Source organism: Fomitopsis serialis, assembly GCF_022376445.1.
Source record: "Fomitopsis serialis strain Sig1Antser10 chromosome Unknown B0H18scaffold_36, whole genome shotgun sequence".
Classification (NCBI taxonomy): Eukaryota; Fungi; Basidiomycota; class Agaricomycetes; order Polyporales; family Fomitopsidaceae; genus Fomitopsis; species Fomitopsis serialis.
This window is the reverse complement of record NW_025954996.1, coordinates 289,122-311,511: the sequence shown is the minus strand read 5'-3', so window position 1 is coordinate 311,511 and position 22,390 is coordinate 289,122. Positions and strand designations below refer to the sequence as shown.

Below are 22,390 nucleotides of genomic sequence, written 5' to 3'. Positions count from 1 at the left end.
ACCACGTATTCAATCCGATGATCTGCTATCATAACGACACGCGTCTTGAGTTGAGTAGCGCAACGCTGTCTGAGTACCTGCAGGGACTGACATCACCTCGACTCCGACCGGCCCTCAGAAGCGCATACGCACAATGTAGATGCGAAGTATCATTCATTGCACGATCACGGAACGATGTCCATCGACGTATGAAGTTGTGTACAAAGTATTCGGAGACGCAACAGTAATGTAAACCATGCCAATGATTGTTCGACGACTGCCGTTGGATTCATCGCTGTACAGAGTGCCCACATGCAGGTCCACCGTCTATTCGTCCTCCACTTTCTTGAGACCGCTGAGGTCCCTCGTCCCACTAGTATGCACAGAAACGTCAGGGGTCATCGTAACATGAACGCGATTGGTGTGCACGTACGTCATCACAGCCGTGCCGTAAACATCAATTGCATCGATCCGAGTCTGCTCCTCGTCGCCATGGTTGGACTCCACGAAGATCTACACGATGCGGCGGTCAAGTTACATTCAGTGGTAGGTCGCCGGTACGCACATGCAGCGCATTGACGGCCTGGAAGCGGACGAATCTCAGCGGGATCCGCTTCCCCTCCTTCACCTGGTCCTCAGTGAGCTCGAACTCTTGAGTGAACTCGCCCTCGGAGAAATCGTCGAAGCCGATCGTAGGGCGGTTGATCAAGAGCTTGATTTTCCGAGGGGCCTGCGCCACATTCGACGACTGGATGGCAATCGAGCGTATCCGTACCGTCTGATTGAACTGTGCCCAGCTGTAGCCATGAATGCATGCGTGTAGTACGTCGAGACTCACTGTAACATTCAGGAGCAGCTGCTCATCGACATCGCTCAGCAGGTACGCGTCGCCGGTGTTTTTCGTCCTGTTCGAGACGATGGACTTGAATGTATGCTCCTCATCTTCGGATTCGTTGAGGCAGGTGAGCTGCTGCAGGTCAAGATGCTCAAGCACAGATTTCTGCTCGCCCTGGTCAGAAACACTCCGAGGGGCGGGATGCACGGGAGTCCAGCTCACATCACTGTCTTCCATGGTGTACGTACAAGGTCAGGATTAAGAGTAGTACAAGTAAGGAGATTAGATAAGATCAACGACTACGGCGTGGAGCGAATGCGAAGACAGATAACACGCGGATCGAAACGTCTCATAACCAAGGACCGGATGCACGCCCCCAAGAAACCGTCCCAGAGAACCCAGCACGCTCGCGGACACTACACAATCACACATTCGTCTTTTGCCTCCTGGCGAGTAGGCCGTGCCATGTTTGCTCGTTTGTTGCCAGAGCGCTTCATCTCCGTTAAACGATTCATGGCTCGTTTGTTGCCTTGCGCTATACACGGAATAGTCAGGGAACAATTCAAGACTTCCAATTCTCTACGCACCTGCCGCACGCATGTACCACCGCTTGGAAAACTCGACGTCCTGCTTCACGCCAATGCCAACCTCGGCGTAGTAGCCTACCGCATACTCCGCCTTGCTCAAGCCCTTGTTGGCCGCCCGCCTAGCCCACAGGTACGCCTCTGAATCGCTCTGCTTGAGCACGCCCTCACTGCCGGTTAGGTACCATCCGCTCAACGCAAGCTCCGCCTCCGCGTGGCCCTTTTCCGCAGCTTTGGTGTACCATGCAATCGACCTCCTAGGGTCGACGGGACATGTCAAGCTGCCATACTCGTGGCACTGCCCGAGCTTGTACTGTGAATGGGTGTACCCAAGGTGTCCAGCGCGAGTGTAAAGTTCCTTGGCATAGGCTGGGTCGTACGGTACCACGCCGCTGTTCGTTGACTCGTACAGCAGCGCGAGCTCGTGCAGAGCGTGCGGATTCTCCTCGTCCGCCTGCTCGGCGGCACGCTTGAGCCAGCCAATCGCCTCGCGCGGGTTTGCCTGCTCTCCCAACGACCCCCGCAGCAGTATGCAGCCAAGCTTGTACATCGCAGCAGTGTCGCCCAAAGAAGCGGACTTGCGGTAGAACGCGAGTGCGCGCTGGGGTTCCCGTCGTGTGCCCGCCCCGATCTCGTTACACACCGCCACGCGGTAACACGCCGCCGCATGATTCTGCTTCGCCGCCTGCAGATACAGATGGTATGCACGCTCGTGGTCGACGGGCAGACCAAGCATGCCCGTGCCGTGGCAGTTGGCCAGGAAGAACTGCGCTTCATCGTACGCCTGACCCTGCGTCGCGAGCCTCCGCATGACCTTGAGAGACTCCCCGATCAGCGTATCCCGGAACTTCTTCACGTTCCGCTGGTCCTTCGCATCCGCACCGAACTTCTTCGCCGCCTCGATGAGGTACTTGGCGTACAGGAAGTGGGCCTCGGGGTCCGGATCGTCCTTGATGCGCGTGCGGTACTCGTCGATATACGCCTTCGTGAAGGGTGGCGAGCTTAGATCGATGGCTTTCGTCTTCTGTGTGCGTAGGGCGACGGAGGCGGCTGTGCCGGACCGTGCAATGGGTGGCCTGTTCCGAAATTCAACCTCCTCTTCAATTGGTTCGGGAGGAGGCGCGGGCGGCATGGCAGGCGGATGCATGGAAGAGGCGTTTGACGGACCGCGTGAGAGGGATGTTTGCGAGGCAGTATACATCGAGGGCGCGCCAGGCTGATATGGCGCAGCGCCGAGCAAGTTCGGGGGTGGCTGAGTCGACACTGGGGAATGGCCGTTGCCGCCGTAGTACTGCTGTGGCGGTGGCATGTAACCTCCAGGCGGTGGCGGCGCCGGAGCACCGGGAGGCGGTCCCATACCGAGCACATTGGAGGCAGCGGCGTACAGACTGTTGAAGTTCTGTTGGGGGGGCGGTCCCTGCATAACATATCCCTGGCTTCCATGGCCCTGTCCTTGCCATTCTGGTGGCAGCGAGTAATTTCGCGCAGGATACCCGCCCGCATGCGGCGAAAGTGCACCGCCGTTTTGATGGTGCTGGTACGACGAGTCGTCGTGCGAGTACAGACTCGTGCCATCCGTCTCCGCCGACCCGTCGTACGCAAACGAATCCTGCGTGTGATCGCTGTAAACACTGTTGTACGCACTCCCGCTACCCCCGCTACCCACAGATTGTACCGAATGCACCGAATTCACGTCGTTCTGCCTGTTGGGATCCTGCGGGCGACCAGGAGGCATCCGTCGCACTGCCTGATCGGGCGATGCCGGCAGACTGGCGTGATGATGAGGTCCCATACGTGCGTGTGTTTGCACGGACATGGCGGAGTGCACGGACATGGACGTGCCCGCACGTTGTATTGGGTCGTAGCCAGGTTGGAACGGCGTGGTCCCGCGCCCGTACGGGTCGCTGATTCGCAGGTTGTTCAGACTGCCAAGGACGTCGGTCTCCTCGTACGGCGGCGGCATGGGCGGAGCTGGCTCATGGTGGTGTTGCTGAGTCGGTAGCGAGGGTACGGAGTGGTTCTGATGCCGCATGAGTGGGTTCGCTACGCGTTAGTCGCATAGCGCGGCCGCTTAAGACTCTTATGGGAACGGCGAGTGAGCTGCAGAAGACTCACCATCGGGATATTGTTGGTAATGGTGGGCAGCAGCGGCGTCGTCGAGGGTATAATGATGGACAGGCATCCGATGCTGACCGTCTGGAGGCATGGGGGGGTACTGAGCGAACCTGGGGTCAGCCTGCGCCTGCGCAGGTTGCGCTTGGGTGTCGGCCATGATGTTGCTGACCGTCGGTATCGCCGCACCTGCAGTCGGCGAGGGTATGAAGCTGTATGAAGGCGAAAGGGGAGGAGGTAGAGGTAGCAGACACACGAGGTCTCAACGGCTCTGGGAACACCGATGATCTTCCTTATTCCCGCGATTACAGGACGCTTCAGGGCATTACTTACCCTTGTTACCACGCGCAATATAAACACTTATAAGCAGGTTATTAATAGTAGTGATCAGTGCTAGTGAAGGCGATCGCCGGACAAGCGCTGTCTTACATAAGTAGTCTAATCTTAGTTGCACGCGGCCGCGGGGAGCTCGTCCGAATCCAAGCCATGGCAAGACTTAATTTCCCGACGAAGACAAGAAGATTATACAAAGCGAAGTGAATAATGATAGAGCGAATCCTAGGCTGCTGCTGCTTGAGGCACCGTCTCGTTGGAGGTGACGATGTCCATCGCATGTCCATTCAAATCCGAAGCCTCCGGACGGTCCTCCACCTTCGTCGTTCCTCCATCTGCAATAGCGACGGCCGATGGATCCCTCATGTCCACATCCCCGTCCTCTTTCACCACTGGAGCCTTCACGTCTGCTTGATCTTGAGCTTCTTGACCTCCCCAAACCCACTCCTCGAGCACCCTCTCGACCCGCTGCCTCTCGACCCCCTTCTCTGTCCTCCTCACCTTCACGATGACGTCTTTTCTCCGCTCTATCTGCACCTCCCCTGCCCCTTCCTCGCTCTCCCAGTCCACACCCTCCTTCCATTCCACCCAACGCGACTTCCAGTCTTCCCCGTCCGGCGCTGGCCGCCGAGCCTTGATCATGCGGCTCTCCCGCTCGACGGGCTCAGTAACGACGCGCTCCCACAGCCTGGGCGTAAAATTCCTGAACATCCCGGTGTCGTCGGTGACAGGTGTGCGCTTTCGCTTCGCGCTCGTGCCGTTCGACAGGCTGTCGGCGCTGCCGTTGCTCTTCAACTGCTTTCTGTGTCCACGCCCCTCGTCGTCGCTGGGCTCTCCTCGCGCAAGCCGCACGCGCCAGCGCAGCTCTCGTGCGACCGCCGGCGCGTCCTTCACACGGTCGCCTGGTACTTGCTCTTTGGCCTCCCGCTTCGCATGGTCCGTGCCGCGCTCCATCGCACGCGCCTCCCCGACTAAAAAGTCCGCCAGTGCTTCGATGGACTCGAGTACGCGCGCGGAGAACTCTTCCTTGGCTTTCAGGTCACGGAGGTACTTCTCGGCAGCGTACCAGCAAAGCCTGCATCATGATCAGAACGTGTAAAGGCCATGATACATCATGGACATACTTGACGAAGTGAGGGAACCTGAACTTCTTCGGCACATGCGTGTTGATTTCGATCTCGCGCACTTTCAGCTCTACTCACCACTCAGTATGTTCCCATTGACATCGAAGAGAGCACTCACGGATCGGGACATTGTACGAATGCAAGAAGTTGCCGCCAAATACGAGCGTGTCCTCCGGCGTGTACTAAACCATCTTTAGTCATGGGCTCTCGTGATATGCTGATACTTACCACAGCGTGAATCCATCCTGTCGGGATGATCATAGTGTTTCCGTCGTGAAGCTCGACCTTGAAGACCTCGTCGCACAGATCGCCCAGCCACGAGTGATTCTGCATCTCCGTCCCCGACCATCTTTCGTACGCATGCAGGTTCGCAGCAGTCGGCCGGATGAAGTAGAACACCTAGGGCCAAAATTTAGTCGCGCCGTGGCTGAGAACATGAGACTATCCACACTTTGGTACCATGCAGGATGTGGTAGTAGACGGAAGATCCAGCGAAGTCGACATGCCAGTCCTGCCGCGAGTCAATAAGATAGCGAACAGCAACTTATAGAACTCACAGTCCAAGCACCGGCAACGCCCATTAAGCAATACAGCTGCACTTTCGGGTACGCGTTCCCTCTGCCCCTCTTCGTACTGGGCCAGAACTTCTCCACCCAATCCAACTCGCGTACCACCCGTGGCGGGAGCACCTTGTCCGCAAGCTCCGTCCCAGATATCTCGAGCGAGATGACGTTTCGGACTTTGTCGCGGGCGGAAGGCTCTTGGTTGTAGTACTCTGCCCACTTGCCCAGTGTCCATCCGGGGACGTTCGACTGTGTAGCGACGTCTTGAAGAATACATGCACGTGAGTGAGCAGTCCTGAAACACCGCCAAAGACAAGTAGAAAGTCGAAACCACGAGGACTCATCCATCCCCGGGACGAGGGACGCGGGACGTCAGATCCAGTCACATAAGGAGTCCGTGATGTGAGACACTATACACCGCTCCGCGCTGCTGCCGCCTCGCGCCTCCTCCGCCACTTTGCTTGCGCTTTGACTTCGCGCCTCCTTGGATGGCTTCATAAACATGCGAGAGCAGCAGACGGACGGAGTCGAGGTGTAGCACGAATACGCAAGGCTGTACCAGTGTTCGAGTGCAAGAACTGCGGTAAGTGGAAGTGTGAAGGCCGTCCAGTCCCGGGGACGCGTCCCAGATATGTATGTCCCAGTCGTTCAGACATTCTCAAGGAAAGAGACGCACCAATGACCTCCACTGGGGAATCCTCCCCTATGACCGTCGCAACATCCTCCACCGTGAAGCTCTTCAGCGGCATCTTCATCCCCAGCCCCTCAGGAGCCTCGATCACGATCGGCTCCTTCATCGCACTCTCGTCGTTCTCCAGCCATTCTACGCCGACCTCCGAGCCCTTCATGCGCCGGAATGGGTCGCCACTGATCTTCTTGCCCTCGAGGATGCGCAACCACTTGTCCGGCCCCGCTTCCGCGCCGACATTGTGCAGGCCGGCGTAGTCGCGCTGCGTCTTCTTCCGCGCCGACTTGCGCGCCGGTGGCTTCATCGTGATCGTCCGTGCTGGGTCCTGGGTCATGCACGCCTTGCAGAACCTGTCTTACCCAGCGGGTGGAGTCGTGGTCAGCGCGGCCAAGCCTCGTCACGGGTACACGACGATGGGTCTGACCATTTGTCGATGGCATCGAGGTCGCTGCCGTCGCCCGCGCAGCGCCAGTGGTACCATGTTTTGCATGCGTCGCAGCGGACCCAGTTCTCCTTGTCCGCCGCCGCCCACTGCTGCGTGTCGCTGCCGTTGCAGGCAGGACACGAATCGTTGTTATCCTGAGTGGTCGCCTCGGTCGCCTCAACGGCAGCCTCCTCCGGCTCTTCTGCAGCCCCAGATTCGGGTGTTTTCTTACCGTTGCGGCGGCGAGCACGGGCCATGGCTTAGACTCAGAAGGTGTGTGTGTGCACGAGCGTCGTCGGCTCGACGTCGTGCGCAACCGTGACGGACGTTAGCAAGCAGGCTCCCATGCGCGCCAGATGGCTCATGCTACTTACTTACTTACTTACTTACTTGTATTGCAATTTCGTTACATGGAGTATTGATCCGCCACTATTGAATTACTTACCTCGATCACTATGGTTGTCTCGCACGCTCAGTGATCTCATGATCACAGTGAATCACCCAAGAATCACCGGCACCGCTGACAGAACTCACCCGTGCGCGTGAAACTGGGCTCATCGCAGAGCCAAATCGTATGATACTTCAGTCAAAATTCAGTATGAATATGTAGAAGCTCCGAGTTCGGTTGGAGGAGTCGACCAATATTGCTTCGTAATTGGTCGCGATATCCGTAGGCCTGAACGTTGAACGTTGAATGGCTAGGATTAGTACGTGCATCAAGCTTTGTCGACACTGCCATCGTATACTTCCGGTCTTCATTGACACAGTATACCAAATAGGTCTGCGGGACCGCGCGCATGCGGGTACGGAGTCGTCATTATGGTGCTACAGCAACAGTAGTATAAGTCATTTGCTTCTGCGTACACGTACACCGCGTTCTATTCGTTGTCTTCTGCATTTAAAGCACCCAGTCGTCGGTCTACTTCTCGCTGAGCTCCGCGACACCGGGCAGCGTCTGCAAGAGCCAGCTGTTAGAACCCGTGTATCGCAAGACGAGTGCAGCGATACCACTCACCTTGCCCTCAAGGAGCTCGAGACTCGCACCACCACCAGTGCTGACATGGCTGAGCTTGTCCTCCAGACCGTGTTGCGCAACGACCGTTGCGGTGTCGCCGCCGCCGACGATGACAGTCGCGCCGTTCTGCGCTGCCTCGACCGTCGCGTCAAGGAGCGCCTTCGAGCCTTCCGCGAACTTGGGGAATTCGAAGACGCCCGGGGGACTGGGTTCGGCCCGATCAGCAATAATTGAATAGTGGTGTCATCGGCGCTACCCACCCGTTCCAAAGGATCGTCTTGGACTCGAGCACGGTCGCCTTGAAGAGTGCGCGGCTCTTCGGGCCCGAGTCGAGACCCATCCACCCGTCCGGAATTCCGCTCACATCGTCTGCGGTACCCGTCTTTGGTGCGAATGAGCATCGCTCAGTGTCTGCAACATGAGAGACTCACCGCCGCGTCCTTGTCGAACTTGTCTGCGGTGACGAAGTCGACGGGGAAGACGATCTTGATATCGCGCTGCTTCGCCTTCTCGATGAGGGCAGCGACCTTTTCTGAGCCTGCCTGGTCGAAGAGCGAGTTGCCGATCTATGTCCGCTGTTAAGCCACCGACGGAGCTCCATAATAAGGTCACAGCGTACCGGAACGTTGTCGAGCGTCTTCTTGAAAGTGAAGGCCATCCCACCGCAGATGATGAGAGAGTTGACTTTGTCCAGCATGTTTTCGATGAGCTGAATCTTGTCTGAGACCTTCGCGCCACCGAGGATGGCCAGGAAGGGGCGCTCAGGGTGCTCAAGGGCCTTTGCGAAGTAGTCGAGCTCCTTCTTCATGAGGAAGCCCGCCGCGCGCTGCTGCAGCTTCACGCCGACCATACTCGAGTGCGCACGGTGCGCCGTACCGAAGGCGTCGTTCACGTAGACATCCCCGAGCTTCGTGAGGCCCACGCGGAAAGCATCAACCTTTGCGGGGTCGGCTTTGGTCTTCTTGCCCTCCTTATCCTTTACGGAGCCTTCCTCCTCGATGTGGAACCGCAGGTTCTCGAGGAGGACGATCGAGCCGTTAGGCGCCTCTGCGACGGCCTTTTCAACGTCGGCGCCGACGGAGTCGTGCACGAAGATGACGGGCTTGCTAATCTGCTTTTCGAGCTCCTTGGAGACCGGCTCAAGAGAGTACTTGGCCACTACCTTGCCGTCGGGACGGCCGAGGTGGGACATCAAGACAACCTTGGAGGCTCCTGGACTCGCGTTTAGACACGTCCCACCTCGCTCGGACCTGGCTGCGGCTCACCGTTCTCTAGCGCATATTTGATAGTGGGCAACGCCGCGACGATACGCTGCAAGCTGTTAATTCCGGCCGCCCGATGGTACGATCGAATGCGGACATACCGCGGGGTTGGTGACCTTGCCATCCTGCATCGGCACATTGAAGTCGACGCGGATGAGGACACGCTTGCCCTTGAGGTCGAGGTCGGTGATGGAGAGCTTGTTAGAGAGGGACATGGTGTGCGATGGCAAGGGTATGGGGAGGAGAGGAGTGCGGGTCCGCAATATATAGCGATCGATGGCGCCGTGGTCCCGGTGGCGTCTCTCTGAGGCTCTCACAGACACGCCGAGGCGCGAACGCGTCGCGACTCTGCTGATACACCGATCCATCTGGACTTGGCTGCCTTCATCTGAGCTTGTCCACTGCCGTCATGACCGACCCAGCTGACGCTGCAGCCAACTCGCTCGGCCTCGACTTGGACGCCCTCAAGATCAAGGACGACCCCGAGTCGTCTGGCTCGCCCGCAGTACCCAAAGACGAAGAGGCTAGAACGGAAGCTTCCGAAAAGACGGAGTTGCCCAAGCCAGATGAGGGTGCGGGCGAAGAGGCGGAAGAAGAGGAGGCAAAGTCACCGACATCTGAAGACAAGAGTACGGAGCCCAGAGAGAAAAAGAAACCGTATGTCAACCCGGAGCGCGTCAAGACTGGAGGTGCACAGCGGGTATGTCGACCTTAGGCAGTACATCCGAAGATAGCCAGACGTGCTCACACTTCGTAGGACAAGCTGTCCGAGGAGGAGCTCACTGTGCGCATGGCGCGCATCAGGGAGCAGAACGAGAAGATTAAGCAACGGCGAATGGTGTGTTCAGGCAGTCCACCATGGATCATGCGCCCTTACCCCACTTAGGATGTACAAGCGGACGAAGACGCCTTTAAGAAAACTCAGGAAGCTGAACGTATCAAGGCGGCAAAGACCAAGAAGGTCCAGGAGACTATCGATCGTACTCGCGAGCAGAATGCTCGCCGGAAGTTGGAGAAGGTGAATTGTCATCAATACACCGACTACCGTGGCTCACAAGGGAATAGATTCAGAACCGTGAATGGGATGCTGGGAAACCGGCCCGTGACTGGAAGTCGCCCAACAAGCCTGAGGACAGCGATGAAACGGCCAAGGCTCCTCGACCTTCCGTCGGCATCCGTGGTGCGGTGCGTGGTGGAGGTGCAGGACGTGGGCGCGGAAGAGCACCATCTACTCCCACAACTGAGAAGACTGAGAAGGCTGAGAAGGCTGTTGAAGAACCGGCGACACCGGCGACTCCTGTAGAAGCACCAGCAGCCGCTGCATAGCGAACTCTTGTATGCACTTCGAGTTGTTTCCTGGGTGCTATGTTGATTATGACTCTGCAGGATATGGCGAAATGAACGCTGATTGTATTGTATGGCATGTATTGCGACGAGAAGTGCGCAAAGTGCGAGGACTGCTGTGTTGTAAGTGGCATGCCACATATCCACGATCCGGGCTCACTAAACCCTCGTTAGTACCTGATGTTTCCCGCAGATGCTCTGTTCTCCGGATATCATTCGATGTATACCATTAATGTGCAACGTCAATAGCGACGGTCGTTCCACCTGTTGAGTAGAGTATGTCAAATACCTGTTCATCCCATAAGTGCATTGCGTGCGTGTTTTACATTTGTTCTATAAGGCAGCTGTAAGTATTCGTTCGAGGAATGGCTTCTTTATTTGTCCTTGTTGTTCAAGAGCTTCGTACCTGACCGAAAGAGGAAATCAGCACACTGAAATTTACCCCGCAAGGAAGCGCCCATCTACTACCATCCTGCTGCTTACCACCGCTCGACATGGGTCGCGGAGTCCTGCTCACGTCCAATCTCCCTCAGCTACAAAACCTGATTAAACGTGATCCATCCGCGTACAAAGAGGAGTTCTTGCAGCAATGGAATCACTACAACAGTATACGGCAGATCTTCCTCATAAACCCGGACGAGCAGGCTCAGCACTTTAGGGAATTGGTAGTTTTCATTGCTCAGGTAAGTTGCATGCTACATCTTGGAAAATTTTGTCGCTAACTTGTGCAGGTGTCGCAATGTTATCCTAAAGAGACATCCGAGTTTCCGTCTCACTTGTCTACGATGCTCCTTGAAAACTACGGGACACTTTCGCCCGACACTCGAAAGTCTCTCGTACAAAACCTGGTCATGCTTAGAAACAAGGATGTCATAACCTCCATTGAGTGCGTTCTGCACCATGCTTATGTGGGACGTTCCTACTCACGCAAGGAGCGCAGACTCCTCAAAACCCTCTTCCCTCTCCTCCCGCGCACTACCTCGTCTACCCTCCGTGCCTTCATCAGACGGACCATCCTCTCTGACATCCGAACCGCGAACCTTCGCACGAAGAATCACAAACTCAACCGAGCCGTACAGGCGATGCTCTTCGGCATGGTAGAGCGCGGCATGGACCAGGAGGTCGTCGGCGACAAGGGAAAGCTCCGCGCTGCCGCCGGTTCTTCTGCGCAGAACGCCTCCCAGAACGGTGGAGAAGCTATGTGGGCTATCGTTCTCACGAAGGAGTTGTGGAGGAAGGGCATATGGTACGCCTCCCTTTGCGCTCGTGAATCACTGGGATGTTGAGCTCGGCTAGGAATGACACAAAGACGGTCTCTATCGTCGCGCTTGGATGCTTCCATCCAGTCGTCAAGGTGCAGAGCGCGTCATTGCATTTCTTCCTTGGTAGCGACGAAGAGAGGGAGGACAGTGACGACGAGTCGGAAGATGTAGGCTCGGTTAACCTCTCGTTGAAATGCACCTCATCCCCTGTCTTCGTAGGAGCCTAGCGTGAAAGGCTTAGTACACCGCAGAGAAATCAACAAGAAGACCAGGAGTGGAGATAAGAAAATTAGGAAGACGATAAAGTCCATGAAGTCGGTGAGTAGCTAGTCATTACGGCGGTTGATCGTTGCTCAACGTACCCGTAACAGAAACAAAAGAAGAAGGCGGACGCAATAACAGTCAACTTCCCGGCTCTTCAGCTCCTCAACGACCCACAGACATTCGGCGAGAAGCTCTATGACAGCCTTAACCGCTACGACAAGCGGCTCTCCCTCGACCACAAAATCCTCATCATGCAACTTCTCTCCCGCGTTATGGGTGCGCACAAGCTCTGCGTGCTCGGCTTCTACACGTACATCGTGAAGTACCTCACGTACCACCAGCTACGCATCCCGTCGATCCTCGTCGCACTCGCGCAATCCGTCCACGACCTCACGCCGCCTGACGCTCTCACACCAGTGGTCCGGAAACTCGCACAAGAATTCGTACACCCCGGCGTAGGCAGCGAGGTAATCGCGGCAGGCTTGAACGCGATTCGAGAGGTGTGTAGACGCCAGCCATGGGCCATGGAAGAAGAGTTGCTGGGCGACCTGGTCGAATACCGGAAGAGCCGGGACAAGGCTGTGACTGCGGCCGCGCGTGGTCTGCTTCAGCTATTCCGGGAAGTCAACCCTGGAATGCTCAAACGGCGGCAGCGTGGCAAAGAAGCCAGCATGAACATCGCCGGCGGCAGTCAGCCATTACCCTTTGGTCATAGCACGGATGCGGCGGTGGACATCGAGGGCCTTGTGGTGCGTATTGCTCTGCGCTACCGGCACGTTGCTCAGAATTGACCCATGTGCCACAGCTCCTCGAGGATCATCTCAAGAAGCTGCGTGAAGAGGAAGGCGCCGCGTCAGATGCTGAGAACGAAGACGACGGGGCTGGCTGGGATGGTTGGGACATTGAGTCAGACTCGTCAGAAGATTCAGATGACTCTGGCGGGTGGATCGACGTGGAGTCAGAAGGGGCTGATGACCTTGACATCAGCGATAGCGAGGACGAAGCTGATAAGAAGGATGCAAAAGGCAAGAGCAAGGTCAAAGACAACGATGAGGCCTCGATCCCAGCTGAAGAGACCGCCGAGGCAAGAATATCATTACTTGCCACCACTAAGGTTAGTGACTGCGTCTGCTCCGGAGTTGACTCGAAACTAACCCCCGCTGCGTAGATCCTTACGCCTGCTGATTTTGCACTGCTGAATGATCTTCGCATAGAAGCAGCAACTAAGGCTGCCGAGAACGGCGGTGGTTCTTCAGCGAAACGGAAGCTCGCCACGCTGGAGGCCAACAAGAAGGCTATGTCGCAGACAGGGAACAGCGCGGACACCTTCATCTCCGAGGACGACATTCTTGGGCCCCGCAAGAAGGCAAAGGCCGACTACGCCGAGCGCATAGCCTCTATTGAGAAGGGCCGAGAGGGGAGGGAGAAGTTCGGTTCTCTCAAAGGCAAGAAGAACAAGGCCGCGCCGAGCAGTTCTACGAACAGGGAGAAGGCAAGGAACAAGCCTATCATGATGATTCTTGCCAGCGGGGCGGTCAGAAGTAAGAAGAAAGCGTCGCTCAGGGAGAAGCAGCAAAAGCTCAGAGCGCACATCGACCGGGCAAAGAAAGGTCATCACTGATTGTCGCCTCGGATCCAATACATGTTCGTCATTTGAACCATGGGCACTCGGAGGACGGGGAAGAGACCGCGTCTCGCGTGATGTGCTGTGTGCAAGATTTATCGTCTCCCATTTTGTCAGCGCTCCAGCGTTCTCATCGGCCTGTGAAGCGCGAAGGTGAGGCATTCATCCTAGATCGTATCAGCCCTTCGACGCGGACGCTCTGTGTGCAGTAAACCGCACCTGGGAAATCGCCAAGGAGGTTTGCTTCATGTGTTGTGCGTATGGATCATTGAGGCCATAGCATTGGATGTCACTGGATGTCACTGGTACCGGTGATTGAAAACTGGATATGACAGACTCACTGCGCGCTCCGTCGGTCGAATAGGAACTATGATCCAAACGTTGAGTCAGGCATTGGAAGCCACGCACTAGGTAAGTTACTAGTACGCGATACCCACGTCTGCTGTTCATGTGTCTCCATAGGGTTTCCTGTCACTGGGCCTAGGCCTGAGGCAATCCTGACTCAGAGTCAGATCAATCTGGTATGACTGGTGGGTCTTAGGTTGTGTCGCTGTTCAAGTTGTTGCTTTCGCGGATGACCTAGTGTTTCCGGGCTTTGAGATGCAAATTCTCATGTGTGATTGGCATTCGTGAGATATTCGTTTGTTGTGCCAGGGCATCTGGAACCGTCAGCTCATCTATCGGTACCGAGGCTGTCTACATAGCCCTAGTCTCGCTCAAGACCCTCCACGCGGTTCACGTGCGGGGTTTGTGTCGAACCTAACATAGCCCTGCCACTGTCCGGATATGAGCCCGCCTACTACTATAAGTATGTGCTTTCGAAGCACAGTCGAAGCAGGTCATGTCCGGTGTCTATGCAGACAACTGCGCATTCGGCGTCATTCATGTGATGACTCCGAATCTCTGGCAGCGTATATAATTGTGTCAGATCCAACTGTCTGGCGGCACTTCACCTTTCCGTTCATCATGGCGTCCTCAGTCATATGCGGATGCTGCCTCATTCTGCCCTCGGGGCGTGAAACGTACCTTCCTCTCCAGTCTGTGTCTGCACAGGTGCATATCGCTGATGGTGAGTCTCGCTGAGAATCTACGTTTCCGTTGTTGTCCTGAAAGCACCACCATCCAGTCCTGGCTCGTGTCACCCTGACGCAACACTTTGCGAATGTCAATCGCACAGACCGTGCAGCCACAGCTCGATATGTATTTCCTGTACCAGTGGGCGGCGCAGTTTGTGCTTTCGAGATGCGTACCGCAGACGGGAAAGTGGTCGTAGGCGAAGTTAAGGAAGCTCATCAAGCCGAAGCTGAGTTCACGCAAGCAGTGTCACAGAACAAGATGGCCGGACTGTTAGCGAAAGCTGCCCCAGACGGTATGTATAGTTTTTTTTTTACATTCATTGACGGGAGATTCATATCATATTTGTTATCCAGTCTTTGAGGTATCGTTGGGTGCCATCCCACCTCAACAAGCGATCAAGACTACTATAACGGTATGTAAGTGGGGGGAATCTGCCTCTGTCGCCTTTCTGACGTAGCCTGTTAGTATGTTACAACACTGGCCGATGACGAACTCCTCAAACAAGTTCGTTTCTCGCTGCCGACCTACGTCGGTGAAAGATATGGAGTGTCTCCTCCAGCGATCCAACGCTCGACAGCAAAGTACGCGCGATTCGTGCTATCTGCAGAAATACAGATGGCCTCCGCCATCGAGCAAGTCGTTTCACCATCTCACGCGGTGAAGATCACTATGCAGAATAGCAGCGACTCGAATTCGCGCTGCAGCGTCATCCTCGACCCATCAACGGCTGCATTCCTAGACAAGGACTTCGTCCTCTCGATCAGGGCGAGCAAGATTGACGCCCCACGTTGCGTCGCCGAAGCACTGGCGAACAAGCATTCCGTCGCACTCTCGCTGACCCTCGTGCCCCGCTTCGGAGTGAAGCAGATTGCTAGCCAGGAGTACATTTTCTTGATCGACAGAAGTGGAAGCATGAGGGGAAGCAAGATGGACTACGCAAAGAAGGCTCTGCTCATCATGCTCAAGTCGCTTCCGACCAACGGGACTGCGTTCAATATTGTTAGCTTCGGCTCTTCGCATACGTCACTTTGGCCAGTCAGTCAATCATACTCGCCAGCTACACTGAACACAGCTGTAGGTTATTGATATGCTTCTCATATGCTGCAAGTAAATGTATGGTATTTTCACAGGTTCTCCACGCTGATTCGATGGAAGCGGATATGGGAGGCACGGAGATTGGGTCTGCACTGGACACTGTCCTGAAGTCGCGTACCACTGCCGGACCAACCTCCGTGTTCGTTCTCACAGACGGCGAGGTGCGGATTTTGAGTGATCCCACCAAATTTTAGCTAATACATTATTAGGTATGGAACGTTGACATATTGCTTGCAAATCTGCGGAACAGCGTTTCAGCCGCAGGAGACAGCGCATCTGGCACGTACTTACGCCTTTTCACTCTCGGCGTTGGCCACAGCGCATCGACCGCCCTCTGCAGTGGCCTCGCCCGAGTAGGCAACGGACTCTGTCTCATGACTACGCAGAACGAGGAGCTGGCAGGGAAATGTGCCAGGCTCCTACGTGCGAGTCGTGTGCCGCCTTCGGGCAATCTGCGGAACCTCCGTGTTGACTGGGGATACGCTGGCCCGGACCCTTCACTGGAAGTTGAGGCTGAAAAGCCGAAAAGTCAGATCGTTAAACCGGCGGAGCCAGGAGCCGTTCTGAACTTGTTCGACGAGGACCATGATCCTCTTGCACCAAGTGACGACACTGGATTCCCAGTCAACCTTCCTGCCTCTCCCGACGTTCAGCAGGCTCCTCACGTCATTCCTGACTTCTACCCCGGAAGCCGGTTCATTGTCTCTGCTATACTCTCTAAGACTACACAAGTCCCAAAGTCTGTTGTGCTGCGTGGAGAGACCCCAGATGGCCAGGCGATGGAACTCAATATCGCCGTCACTGCTGCAGACTTCCAGAAGGCCTGGCCACCCCTCATCCACACGCTCGCCGCCCACAGGATCATCCAAGAACTCGAAGATGGCTATGTAGACACTCTGGGTATTGCAGGAGAAGTCGACTCAGCGCGCAGCAAGGAGATCGCCCGGGAGGCGATCGTGCGATATTCCACAGAATACCAACTGGCGAGCAAATACGCGTCATTCGTTGCGGTTGAGAAGGACAAGGCGGAGGACACTGGCTTCAAGGACGACAGCGACTTGGAAGTGCTCAGCGAATCGGACATTGGCCTCGACGAGTGGGTCGACAACTTTGGAGCCGATACGCCTGACACGAGCGAGAAACCAGGTGATCAAGGTCAAGGTCCGTCGTTAGCCATTCACATTGCCATCGCTTATGCAAATATTGTAGGCCCTACAGAACGTGCGTATCGGCCAAGTCACGTCGGATATTCTCGGGCCCAGCACGCAGTCGAGCAGGGACATATGGACTCGCAGGGCTCGTTTGGACTCCCAAGTAGCCCTGGGTATGGACGCGGGGCGCTTGCAAGTAAGTCTGCGAGATCGACAAGGGTGAGAATGCGCCGTCCCGTATAGCAGCGTTGTCACTAACATTGTCAATACAGTCGCTCGCAGGTTCTCCATTTCCGGTGAGTCTCCTCGAATGGCCATGTATATTCTTGTGTGGCAGGAAGGTCTTACGCGCACAATACCACCACAGATGATAGGGATGGTAGCGCCTGTTCAACATCATACGAGGTTTGCGGAGGTGACGGGGACGGAAAACTCTACTGCGCATAATACGGCAATGCAGATGGTAGGGATGGAAGGTATGGGGATGGGAGGGAGACAACCACGCTTGCAGGCGGCGTCGCTGGGCCTGCCGGTGTATGGCGGCGCAACCGGCATGCAGCAGATGATGGCGAGTGTGCCGTCAAGACCCCGGCCCGTGGACTTTGGCGTAACCAGGGAGCGGGAAAGAGAGCGAGTCCAAAAGGACGCTGTAAGCTGTCCGGCTGTTAGGCGATCATGGGTGCTGACGCACAGCGATACTTGTAGGATATTTTGGCTCGTGCATCTCATCGTAGCTCCAAGGGCAGCACACTCGAGTCGACTTTCCCGGACGATCCCACCACGGCTATCGCCCGACTACAATCGTTCGACGGATCCTTCCAGCTGAATGACGCACTCCGGAAGCTAGTGTTTGGCGACAAGGTTATATCGGGGACCGTCGTAGACACAGCGCCCGTCTCGATTCAGTCGCAACCGCAGAGCGAACAGATCTGGGCGACAGCCATAGCAATTGCATACCTGAAGACGAAGGCGGCCGATCAGATGGACATATGGGCAGGTCTGTGGGAGAAGGCGTATGAGTACGCGTGCAGGCACTGCAAGGCAGCACGGTGTCCTTCGATCAGCTTGTGGACGAGGCAGCAGCCTTGCTGTGATAGCACGGAACGCGGGTAAGTCAAGGGAGTACGTCCGGAGCGTGTTCCCTTGTGTTGCAAGATCTTGGAAGGGCACTCCTGCTTGCGCTATTGCGGTGTATTGTACGTTATGACGATGTGTGTATCTTGTCCTGCTTTCAATTGTAACGAGAAACCTCCGTATCACAGCTTCGACTGCCTGAGTCTCTCGCCATCTCGATACCGATCGCGAAGTGCGACAGCCGCGCGTCGACGACAAAGCCCTTGATGTAAAGCGAAAGTGAGCGACAATGAGCGTGAGCCGTGACGCACATCCAAACCTTCTTCTCGTACTCTGCGAAGTAGCGAGTTACATGGGCTCGCACCACCGATCAACAAGTCAGACGCACCTTTCAGCTCATCCGCCAATTTTGCGAGCTCGACGATCCTCGCTGTGATGTACTCACCCGGCTCTAGCTTCTGCGCCGACTGCTCGAGCTTGTCCGGGAAAGGAACGTCCACTGCGACGAGCTTCATGTTGGCGGTTGTCATGCCTGCAGTAAGACCGTTCCCATCATGCGCGAACCTGACAACATGTGATGTCGTGAGACGCACCAGGGTCCAAACTTGCAGGGCGACGAGTCGAGGACCTTGGACGCCTTGAAGCCTGTCTCCTCTTGAAGTTCACGGATCGCAGCCTCTTCGGCTGTCTCACCCTCGTCGATTAAACCTACGCGTACGATTAGAACGTCTCTACATCTACGAACTACGTCGGTCACCTGCGGGTAATTCTGTAGTTTGACAGAGCGGCAGTGAGAAAAGTACTCATGGGAGAGTCACAAACACTTGCCAATGACGTATTTGTCTACCGGTGGACGATACTGTTCTATGATCACGGTTGACGGCTGGAACGCATTGCTCTCCGAGCGCAGTATCGCAAGGATGGCGACCGCTGAGAATGTATAGTTTGAGACGTGTCATATAGATGAGACGGATGAGGCGTTACCATCAATTCCAGACGAGCCTCTAGTCGTCCGCTCAGCGCATTCCCATGTTCTCTAGTATGCGACTATGTGAAGCCGTGTACACAGAAATGCATCTCGGTTTGGCCTACTTGTTTGCCTTCCTGGTCGCTCCAGTAGAGTTTCTTCAGGGCTACCCATCTGCGAGTACAGGCATCGTACTGTGCTATGATTGCCCGTGAATGGTATGGCTTACTTCGCCTCGGACGTTGGCAAGTCCTCCTTCGACAATATCTTGGGACTTTGAGGCATGTGTGGGTGGGACGAGTATAGAAAGGTAGAGTATGATAGTCTGGTATTCTTGATGAGTAGAGATGGTGGTTGATGTGCAAAGCCGAGACGGGTGGCTGAGATCAGCTGCCGGTGGCGGAACATGCAAGCCCAGGCTGGCAAGCATGACGTTACGCGCTGGTGGCGGTTGTTTGCATCTGTGTGGCAAGAGCCCCGTCCCTGTCCATATTTGGCAATATCGAGCAACCTTAACTTAGTGTTCAACTTGTTGAACTACTACTTACGTTTTTACCACGAGCTCCTCGTGTCGCCCTATTTTTTCCCGCAATAATACATCTAGAAAGTACGCTGGCTGTGATTACTGTTTTAGCGGGGCATCATTGCCCAAGAGGCCTTGTTGGCTTCGGAGAACACCGTGACCGACTTCCGTTCGATACGTTCCTCTTCCTCCTCTCACAATCGTGCCTGGTGCGTATCGCGTCTGCAATCATCAGAGTCGATGCTGACAAATAATGAAACCTTCGTAATACTTAGAGTGGTGATATTGATAGCAGCGCCCGTGGGTCGCCACGGTCGGCCGCCGCGGGCACTAGCGAACAACATCCTGAAGAAGGCGCTGTGGCGCAAAGTGTAGGCAGCGCATTGCCTTGTGCGTGCATCTTATCTCTTGTACGTTCACATGATCTGAATTTTCGTGGAACTGCTGGCGATGACAGCGACTTACAGTTCGGGGATGTGTCATTAGAATGATAACGCCGGCGCAAAGGCATGGGCTCAGTGGAGCCGCCGTTCATGAGACTTCGGAACCCTGCACCAACTTCGCGAGACGTACGTTGACGGTTGCGGTATGCACGCTGCGTTGACAGCGCAGCCGACCTAGCCCACGTGTCTGGTCTTCCGAGCTGGTTATAATGTGTTGGCAACTGACGTACGACCTGGTGCACCCTTGCTGATCCAGCCGGACATTCTCTGCTGACTGCTATGTTCGACCTCATCGCCCTGTGTCTCATCTCCATTCTCGTATACACATTCAGTAGGAACAGAAGGCAATCCTCAACTCCTCCGGGCCCCAGAGGTCTCCCCTTCTTAGGCAATGCACTACAGATTCCCAAAGAATGTAGCTGGCTCGCGTTCGCAGAATGGGCTAAAATATACGGTGAGTACGCGCTATTCCGACTTAAACTGTTGTCTCATGAATGCATTTAGGCCCTGTCATGCACGTGCATGTGATATCGAGTTCAATCATCGTATTGAGCTCCCGTGAGGCCATCTCCGACCTTCTTGAGAAGAAGAACGCCATGTATTCGGATCGTCCCGTTATTCCCATGGCTGGAGAACTGTGCGACTGTACATGCCCGCCATTTGAACACTATAACTGATCATGCACCGTACAGGGCTGGTTTCGGAAAATATACCGCGATGTTGCCGTATGGACAACGGCATCGCGAAGGGCGTAAGCTAATTCTCGGTACTGTCAATGCCCGCAAAGCACCAGAACTACATGCAATCCAAGAAGCGAAGGCGGCTGATTTTGTGTCAAGGCTAACTCGGAACCCATCCGAGTTTCGACCGCATCTCCGTTGGTACGCTGAAACAAAGGCTCCGCACAGCAATGCCCTGACGATGACACAACAGGCTTCTTGCAAGCATCGTACTCCAGATCACCTACGGAATCAACGTGGACAGCTATGATGACGCCTATGTTCGCGCAGTCGAAATAGTATTGAATGATTTCAGTGAAGTAACGGCTCCCGGCGCATACCTCGTCGATGGACTTCCTTTCTGTAAGTGTTTTAGCTCATCTGAAGCCCTCTAGCTCACGGGAAGTAGTGAAGTATATACCTGAGTGGTTTCCGGGGGCATCGTTCAAAAGAATAGCAAGGGAGGCCAATGAACGGGCTTCCCAGCTAGTAGTCAATTTATACAAGGTATCACGAGAACAAATGGTATGTCATCCGCCTAAGGGCACAAAAGGTTGCGCATACGGTGTTCACTATTACCGTAGGACCATGGAGCAGCCACGCCATCGTTCGTGGCAGATATACTTGCATACAATCCCAGCCCGACACCTGAAGAGGAGGATCTGTACCAGCAGGTGTCAGCTCAATTTTACGGTGGTAAGCTTTGATGCGTAAATCTACGAAAGAATGCCGATTGAAGATGTTGCTTCGTCGGCAGCTGGCTCGGACACAGTAGGCATGTCAATGGTCTTGCATTGCCGATGGCTCACTCCTTTATAGACAGTCTCGTCGCTTCTCTCTTTCTTCCTCATCATGGCTCAACATCCTGAAATTCAACGGAAGGCGCAAGCCGAAGTGGATGCCATCGTCGGCGACCGACTACCCAAATGTAGCGACTGTAAGGACATGCCTTACCTCGAAGCGGTGCTCAAGGAGGTCCATCGATGCAACCCTGTAGTGCCCTTAGGTACGTTCAGGCATCGCTGGTTCATCCAGATGTCGCTGACAACATGTCGATACTCGCGGCTCTGAAGCCTTGCCGCATCATGTACGCCGTGAAGACGTTTACGCGGGCTTTCGCATCCCCGCTGGTTCCACAGTCATAGCAAACACATGGTAAGGAATTATGTATTGTTACTCCGCCGTAAGGACTTGCTCAATGACGTTGCAAACAAGGGCTGTGCTCCACGACCCAGCCTTGTATCCTCGTCCCGACGAAGTCATCCCAGAGCGATATCTCGGCAAACCTGACGAACACCCCGACTTGAACCCAGACCCTCGAGATTTCGCCTTTGGCTACGGAAGACGGTATGTTATTCAGGCGTGGTTCTACTAATCTCGACTCCCCGCCCACTTGTACCGCCTCCCGTTGTAGGGTTTGTCCCGGACGGATGCTTGCCGAAGACACCCTTTTCATAGTTGCGGCGTCCGTGCTCGCGTCATTCAACATCAGCGACGCTGTTCCTCTAGAGGGAGAAACGATCGAGTATCGCGGCGGTGTTCTAAGGTCCGTCGGTCATGTTTCAGTTACTGGCATGCCAGTTTCTCATGCGTTATCATCGCAGTCACCCCGACGAATTCACATGCAACATTACTCCTCGCCGTGTAGTGTAAAGGAACGATGAACCGCATACATACCTTCTGCGCTCAATACGTCGTCTTACGCTGTGTCCTACGTCATCTTGACCTACTAGTCCTCACTGCATAAGCAAGACTGGTTTGAACCATCGACAGAAGACTTGTATTTGCAGGCCGATCTCGTGTCGCTTCCGCTCATGTCACACACTCGAGCAGTCCATGATTCTCCCATGGGCGTTTGTCATCATGATCATTGTGCCCTTGACGAGGTCGGCCCACCGAATTCATGTAGCGAGTTCAATGAGAGACCT

At 55.2% G+C, this 22,390-nt stretch overlaps 9 protein-coding genes across 9 annotated transcripts; 4 read left to right on the top strand and 5 right to left on the bottom strand.

Moving 5' to 3' along the window:
• Window positions 1-266: 266 nt before the first annotated feature.
• Window positions 267-1,222, bottom strand: B0H18DRAFT_384543 (PITH domain-containing protein). The gene is made up of 4 exons (XM_048037863.1): window positions 818-1,222; window positions 545-766; window positions 413-492; window positions 267-352 (listed from the first exon to the last, which is right to left on the bottom strand). The coding sequence occupies exons 1-4, from the start codon at window positions 1,049-1,051 to the stop codon at window positions 307-309; spliced, it is 582 nt and encodes a 193-aa protein (XP_047893091.1). The 5' UTR covers window positions 1,052-1,222; the 3' UTR covers window positions 267-306.
• Window positions 1,223-1,230: 8 nt separating this feature from the next.
• Window positions 1,231-2,530, bottom strand: B0H18DRAFT_877114 (HCP-like protein; the record flags this gene model as incomplete). The annotated part of the gene is made up of 2 exons (XM_048040532.1): window positions 1,231-1,349; window positions 1,402-2,530. The coding sequence occupies 2 exons, from the start codon at window positions 2,528-2,530 to the stop codon at window positions 1,231-1,233; spliced, it is 1,248 nt and encodes a 415-aa protein (XP_047893090.1).
• A 1,458-nt stretch (window positions 2,531-3,988) lies between these two features.
• On the bottom strand, window positions 3,989-6,367 carry B0H18DRAFT_1009704 (uncharacterized protein). The gene is made up of 7 exons (XM_048028876.1): window positions 6,207-6,367; window positions 5,525-5,793; window positions 5,419-5,478; window positions 5,196-5,366; window positions 5,086-5,149; window positions 4,968-5,037; window positions 3,989-4,918 (listed from the first exon to the last, which is right to left on the bottom strand). Exons 1-7 carry the CDS (start codon window positions 6,325-6,327, stop codon window positions 4,069-4,071), a joined length of 1,605 nt encoding a protein of 534 aa, XP_047893089.1. The 5' UTR covers window positions 6,328-6,367; the 3' UTR covers window positions 3,989-4,068.
• A 1,194-nt stretch (window positions 6,368-7,561) lies between these two features.
• Window positions 7,562-9,134, bottom strand: B0H18DRAFT_877207 (phosphoglycerate kinase; the record flags this gene model as incomplete). The annotated part of the gene is made up of 7 exons (XM_048040536.1): window positions 7,562-7,597; window positions 7,658-7,862; window positions 7,918-8,039; window positions 8,089-8,223; window positions 8,277-8,869; window positions 8,923-8,968; window positions 9,021-9,134. 7 exons carry the CDS (start codon window positions 9,132-9,134, stop codon window positions 7,562-7,564), a joined length of 1,251 nt encoding a protein of 416 aa, XP_047893088.1.
• A 95-nt stretch (window positions 9,135-9,229) lies between these two features.
• On the top strand, window positions 9,230-10,567 carry B0H18DRAFT_1009690 (uncharacterized protein). The gene is made up of 5 exons (XM_048028875.1): window positions 9,230-9,619; window positions 9,677-9,757; window positions 9,806-10,254; window positions 10,306-10,386; window positions 10,438-10,567. The coding sequence occupies exons 1-3, from the start codon at window positions 9,329-9,331 to the stop codon at window positions 10,220-10,222; spliced, it is 789 nt and encodes a 262-aa protein (XP_047893087.1). The 5' UTR covers window positions 9,230-9,328; the 3' UTR covers window positions 10,223-10,254; window positions 10,306-10,386; window positions 10,438-10,567.
• A 160-nt stretch (window positions 10,568-10,727) lies between these two features.
• Window positions 10,728-13,769, top strand: B0H18DRAFT_1009687 (SDA1-domain-containing protein). Its single transcript, XM_048028874.1, has 8 exons — window positions 10,728-10,946; window positions 10,995-11,149; window positions 11,204-11,509; window positions 11,560-11,692; window positions 11,745-11,843; window positions 11,897-12,538; window positions 12,595-12,903; window positions 12,958-13,769. The coding sequence occupies exons 1-8, from the start codon at window positions 10,758-10,760 to the stop codon at window positions 13,408-13,410; spliced, it is 2,286 nt and encodes a 761-aa protein (XP_047893086.1). The 5' UTR covers window positions 10,728-10,757; the 3' UTR covers window positions 13,411-13,769.
• A 610-nt stretch (window positions 13,770-14,379) lies between these two features.
• B0H18DRAFT_1085308 (uncharacterized protein) lies at window positions 14,380-16,959 on the top strand (the record flags this gene model as incomplete). The annotated part of the gene is made up of 8 exons (XM_048031897.1): window positions 14,380-14,482; window positions 14,540-14,782; window positions 14,844-14,902; window positions 14,956-15,564; window positions 15,621-15,746; window positions 15,795-16,113; window positions 16,210-16,649; window positions 16,795-16,959. The coding sequence occupies 8 exons, from the start codon at window positions 14,380-14,382 to the stop codon at window positions 16,957-16,959; spliced, it is 2,064 nt and encodes a 687-aa protein (XP_047893085.1).
• A 530-nt stretch (window positions 16,960-17,489) lies between these two features.
• On the bottom strand, window positions 17,490-19,174 carry B0H18DRAFT_1009670 (NUDIX hydrolase domain-like protein). The gene is made up of 7 exons (XM_048028873.1): window positions 19,007-19,174; window positions 18,903-18,951; window positions 18,795-18,846; window positions 18,635-18,740; window positions 18,404-18,547; window positions 18,199-18,374; window positions 17,490-18,143 (listed from the first exon to the last, which is right to left on the bottom strand). Exons 1-7 carry the CDS (start codon window positions 19,060-19,062, stop codon window positions 17,968-17,970), a joined length of 759 nt encoding a protein of 252 aa, XP_047893084.1. The 5' UTR covers window positions 19,063-19,174; the 3' UTR covers window positions 17,490-17,967.
• Window positions 19,175-20,022: 848 nt separating this feature from the next.
• On the top strand, window positions 20,023-22,324 carry B0H18DRAFT_933815 (cytochrome P450; the record flags this gene model as incomplete). Its single annotated transcript, XM_048041763.1, has 12 exons — window positions 20,023-20,197; window positions 20,248-20,380; window positions 20,436-20,624; window positions 20,677-20,825; window positions 20,872-20,987; window positions 21,047-21,158; window positions 21,220-21,233; window positions 21,282-21,468; window positions 21,536-21,617; window positions 21,678-21,809; window positions 21,877-22,008; window positions 22,067-22,324. 12 exons carry the CDS (start codon window positions 20,023-20,025, stop codon window positions 22,113-22,115), a joined length of 1,470 nt encoding a protein of 489 aa, XP_047893083.1. The 3' UTR covers window positions 22,116-22,324.
• Between the last annotated feature and the right edge of the window lie 66 nt (window positions 22,325-22,390).

What these genes read in the sequence shown, in the direction of transcription:
- B0H18DRAFT_384543 (XM_048037863.1), bottom strand. Translation starts at nt 1,051, where the DNA reads ATGGAAGACAGTGATGTGAGCTGGACTCCCGTGCATCCCGCCCCTCGG. An exon ending in AGCTGCTCCTGAATGTTACA is followed by an intron (nt 767 to 817) that starts GTGAGTCTCGAC and finishes AGCTGGGCACAG; the next exon opens with TTCAATCAGACGGTACGGAT. An exon ending in AGGCCGTCAATGCGCTGCAT is followed by an intron (nt 493 to 544) that starts GTGCGTACCGGC and finishes CGCATCGTGTAG; the next exon opens with ATCTTCGTGGAGTCCAACCA.
- B0H18DRAFT_1009704 (XM_048028876.1), bottom strand. Translation starts at nt 6,327, where the DNA reads ATGAAGGAGCCGATCGTGATCGAGGCTCCTGAGGGGCTGGGGATGAAG. An exon ending in TTCGTACAATGTCCCGATCC is followed by an intron (nt 5,038 to 5,085) that starts GTGAGTGCTCTC and finishes AGTGGTGAGTAG; the next exon opens with AGCTGAAAGTGCGCGAGATC. An exon ending in AGGTTCCCTCACTTCGTCAA is followed by an intron (nt 4,919 to 4,967) that starts GTATGTCCATGA and finishes ATCATGATGCAG; the next exon opens with GCTTTGCTGGTACGCTGCCG.
- B0H18DRAFT_1009690 (XM_048028875.1), top strand. Translation starts at nt 9,329, where the DNA reads ATGACCGACCCAGCTGACGCTGCAGCCAACTCGCTCGGCCTCGACTTG. An exon ending in AGACTGGAGGTGCACAGCGG is followed by an intron (nt 9,620 to 9,676) that starts GTATGTCGACCT and finishes CACACTTCGTAG; the next exon opens with GACAAGCTGTCCGAGGAGGA. An exon ending in AGATTAAGCAACGGCGAATG is followed by an intron (nt 9,758 to 9,805) that starts GTGTGTTCAGGC and finishes TACCCCACTTAG; the next exon opens with GATGTACAAGCGGACGAAGA.
- B0H18DRAFT_1009687 (XM_048028874.1), top strand. Translation starts at nt 10,758, where the DNA reads ATGGGTCGCGGAGTCCTGCTCACGTCCAATCTCCCTCAGCTACAAAAC. An exon ending in TTGTGGAGGAAGGGCATATG is followed by an intron (nt 11,510 to 11,559) that starts GTACGCCTCCCT and finishes GAGCTCGGCTAG; the next exon opens with GAATGACACAAAGACGGTCT. An exon ending in TGGACATCGAGGGCCTTGTG is followed by an intron (nt 12,539 to 12,594) that starts GTGCGTATTGCT and finishes CATGTGCCACAG; the next exon opens with CTCCTCGAGGATCATCTCAA.
- B0H18DRAFT_1009670 (XM_048028873.1), bottom strand. Translation starts at nt 19,062, where the DNA reads ATGCCTCAAAGTCCCAAGATATTGTCGAAGGAGGACTTGCCAACGTCC. An exon ending in GACAAATACGTCATTGGCAA is followed by an intron (nt 18,548 to 18,634) that starts GTGTTTGTGACT and finishes CGTAGTTCGTAG; the next exon opens with ATGTAGAGACGTTCTAATCG. An exon ending in ATTGGCGGATGAGCTGAAAG is followed by an intron (nt 18,144 to 18,198) that starts GTGCGTCTGACT and finishes GCTACTTCGCAG; the next exon opens with AGTACGAGAAGAAGGTTTGG.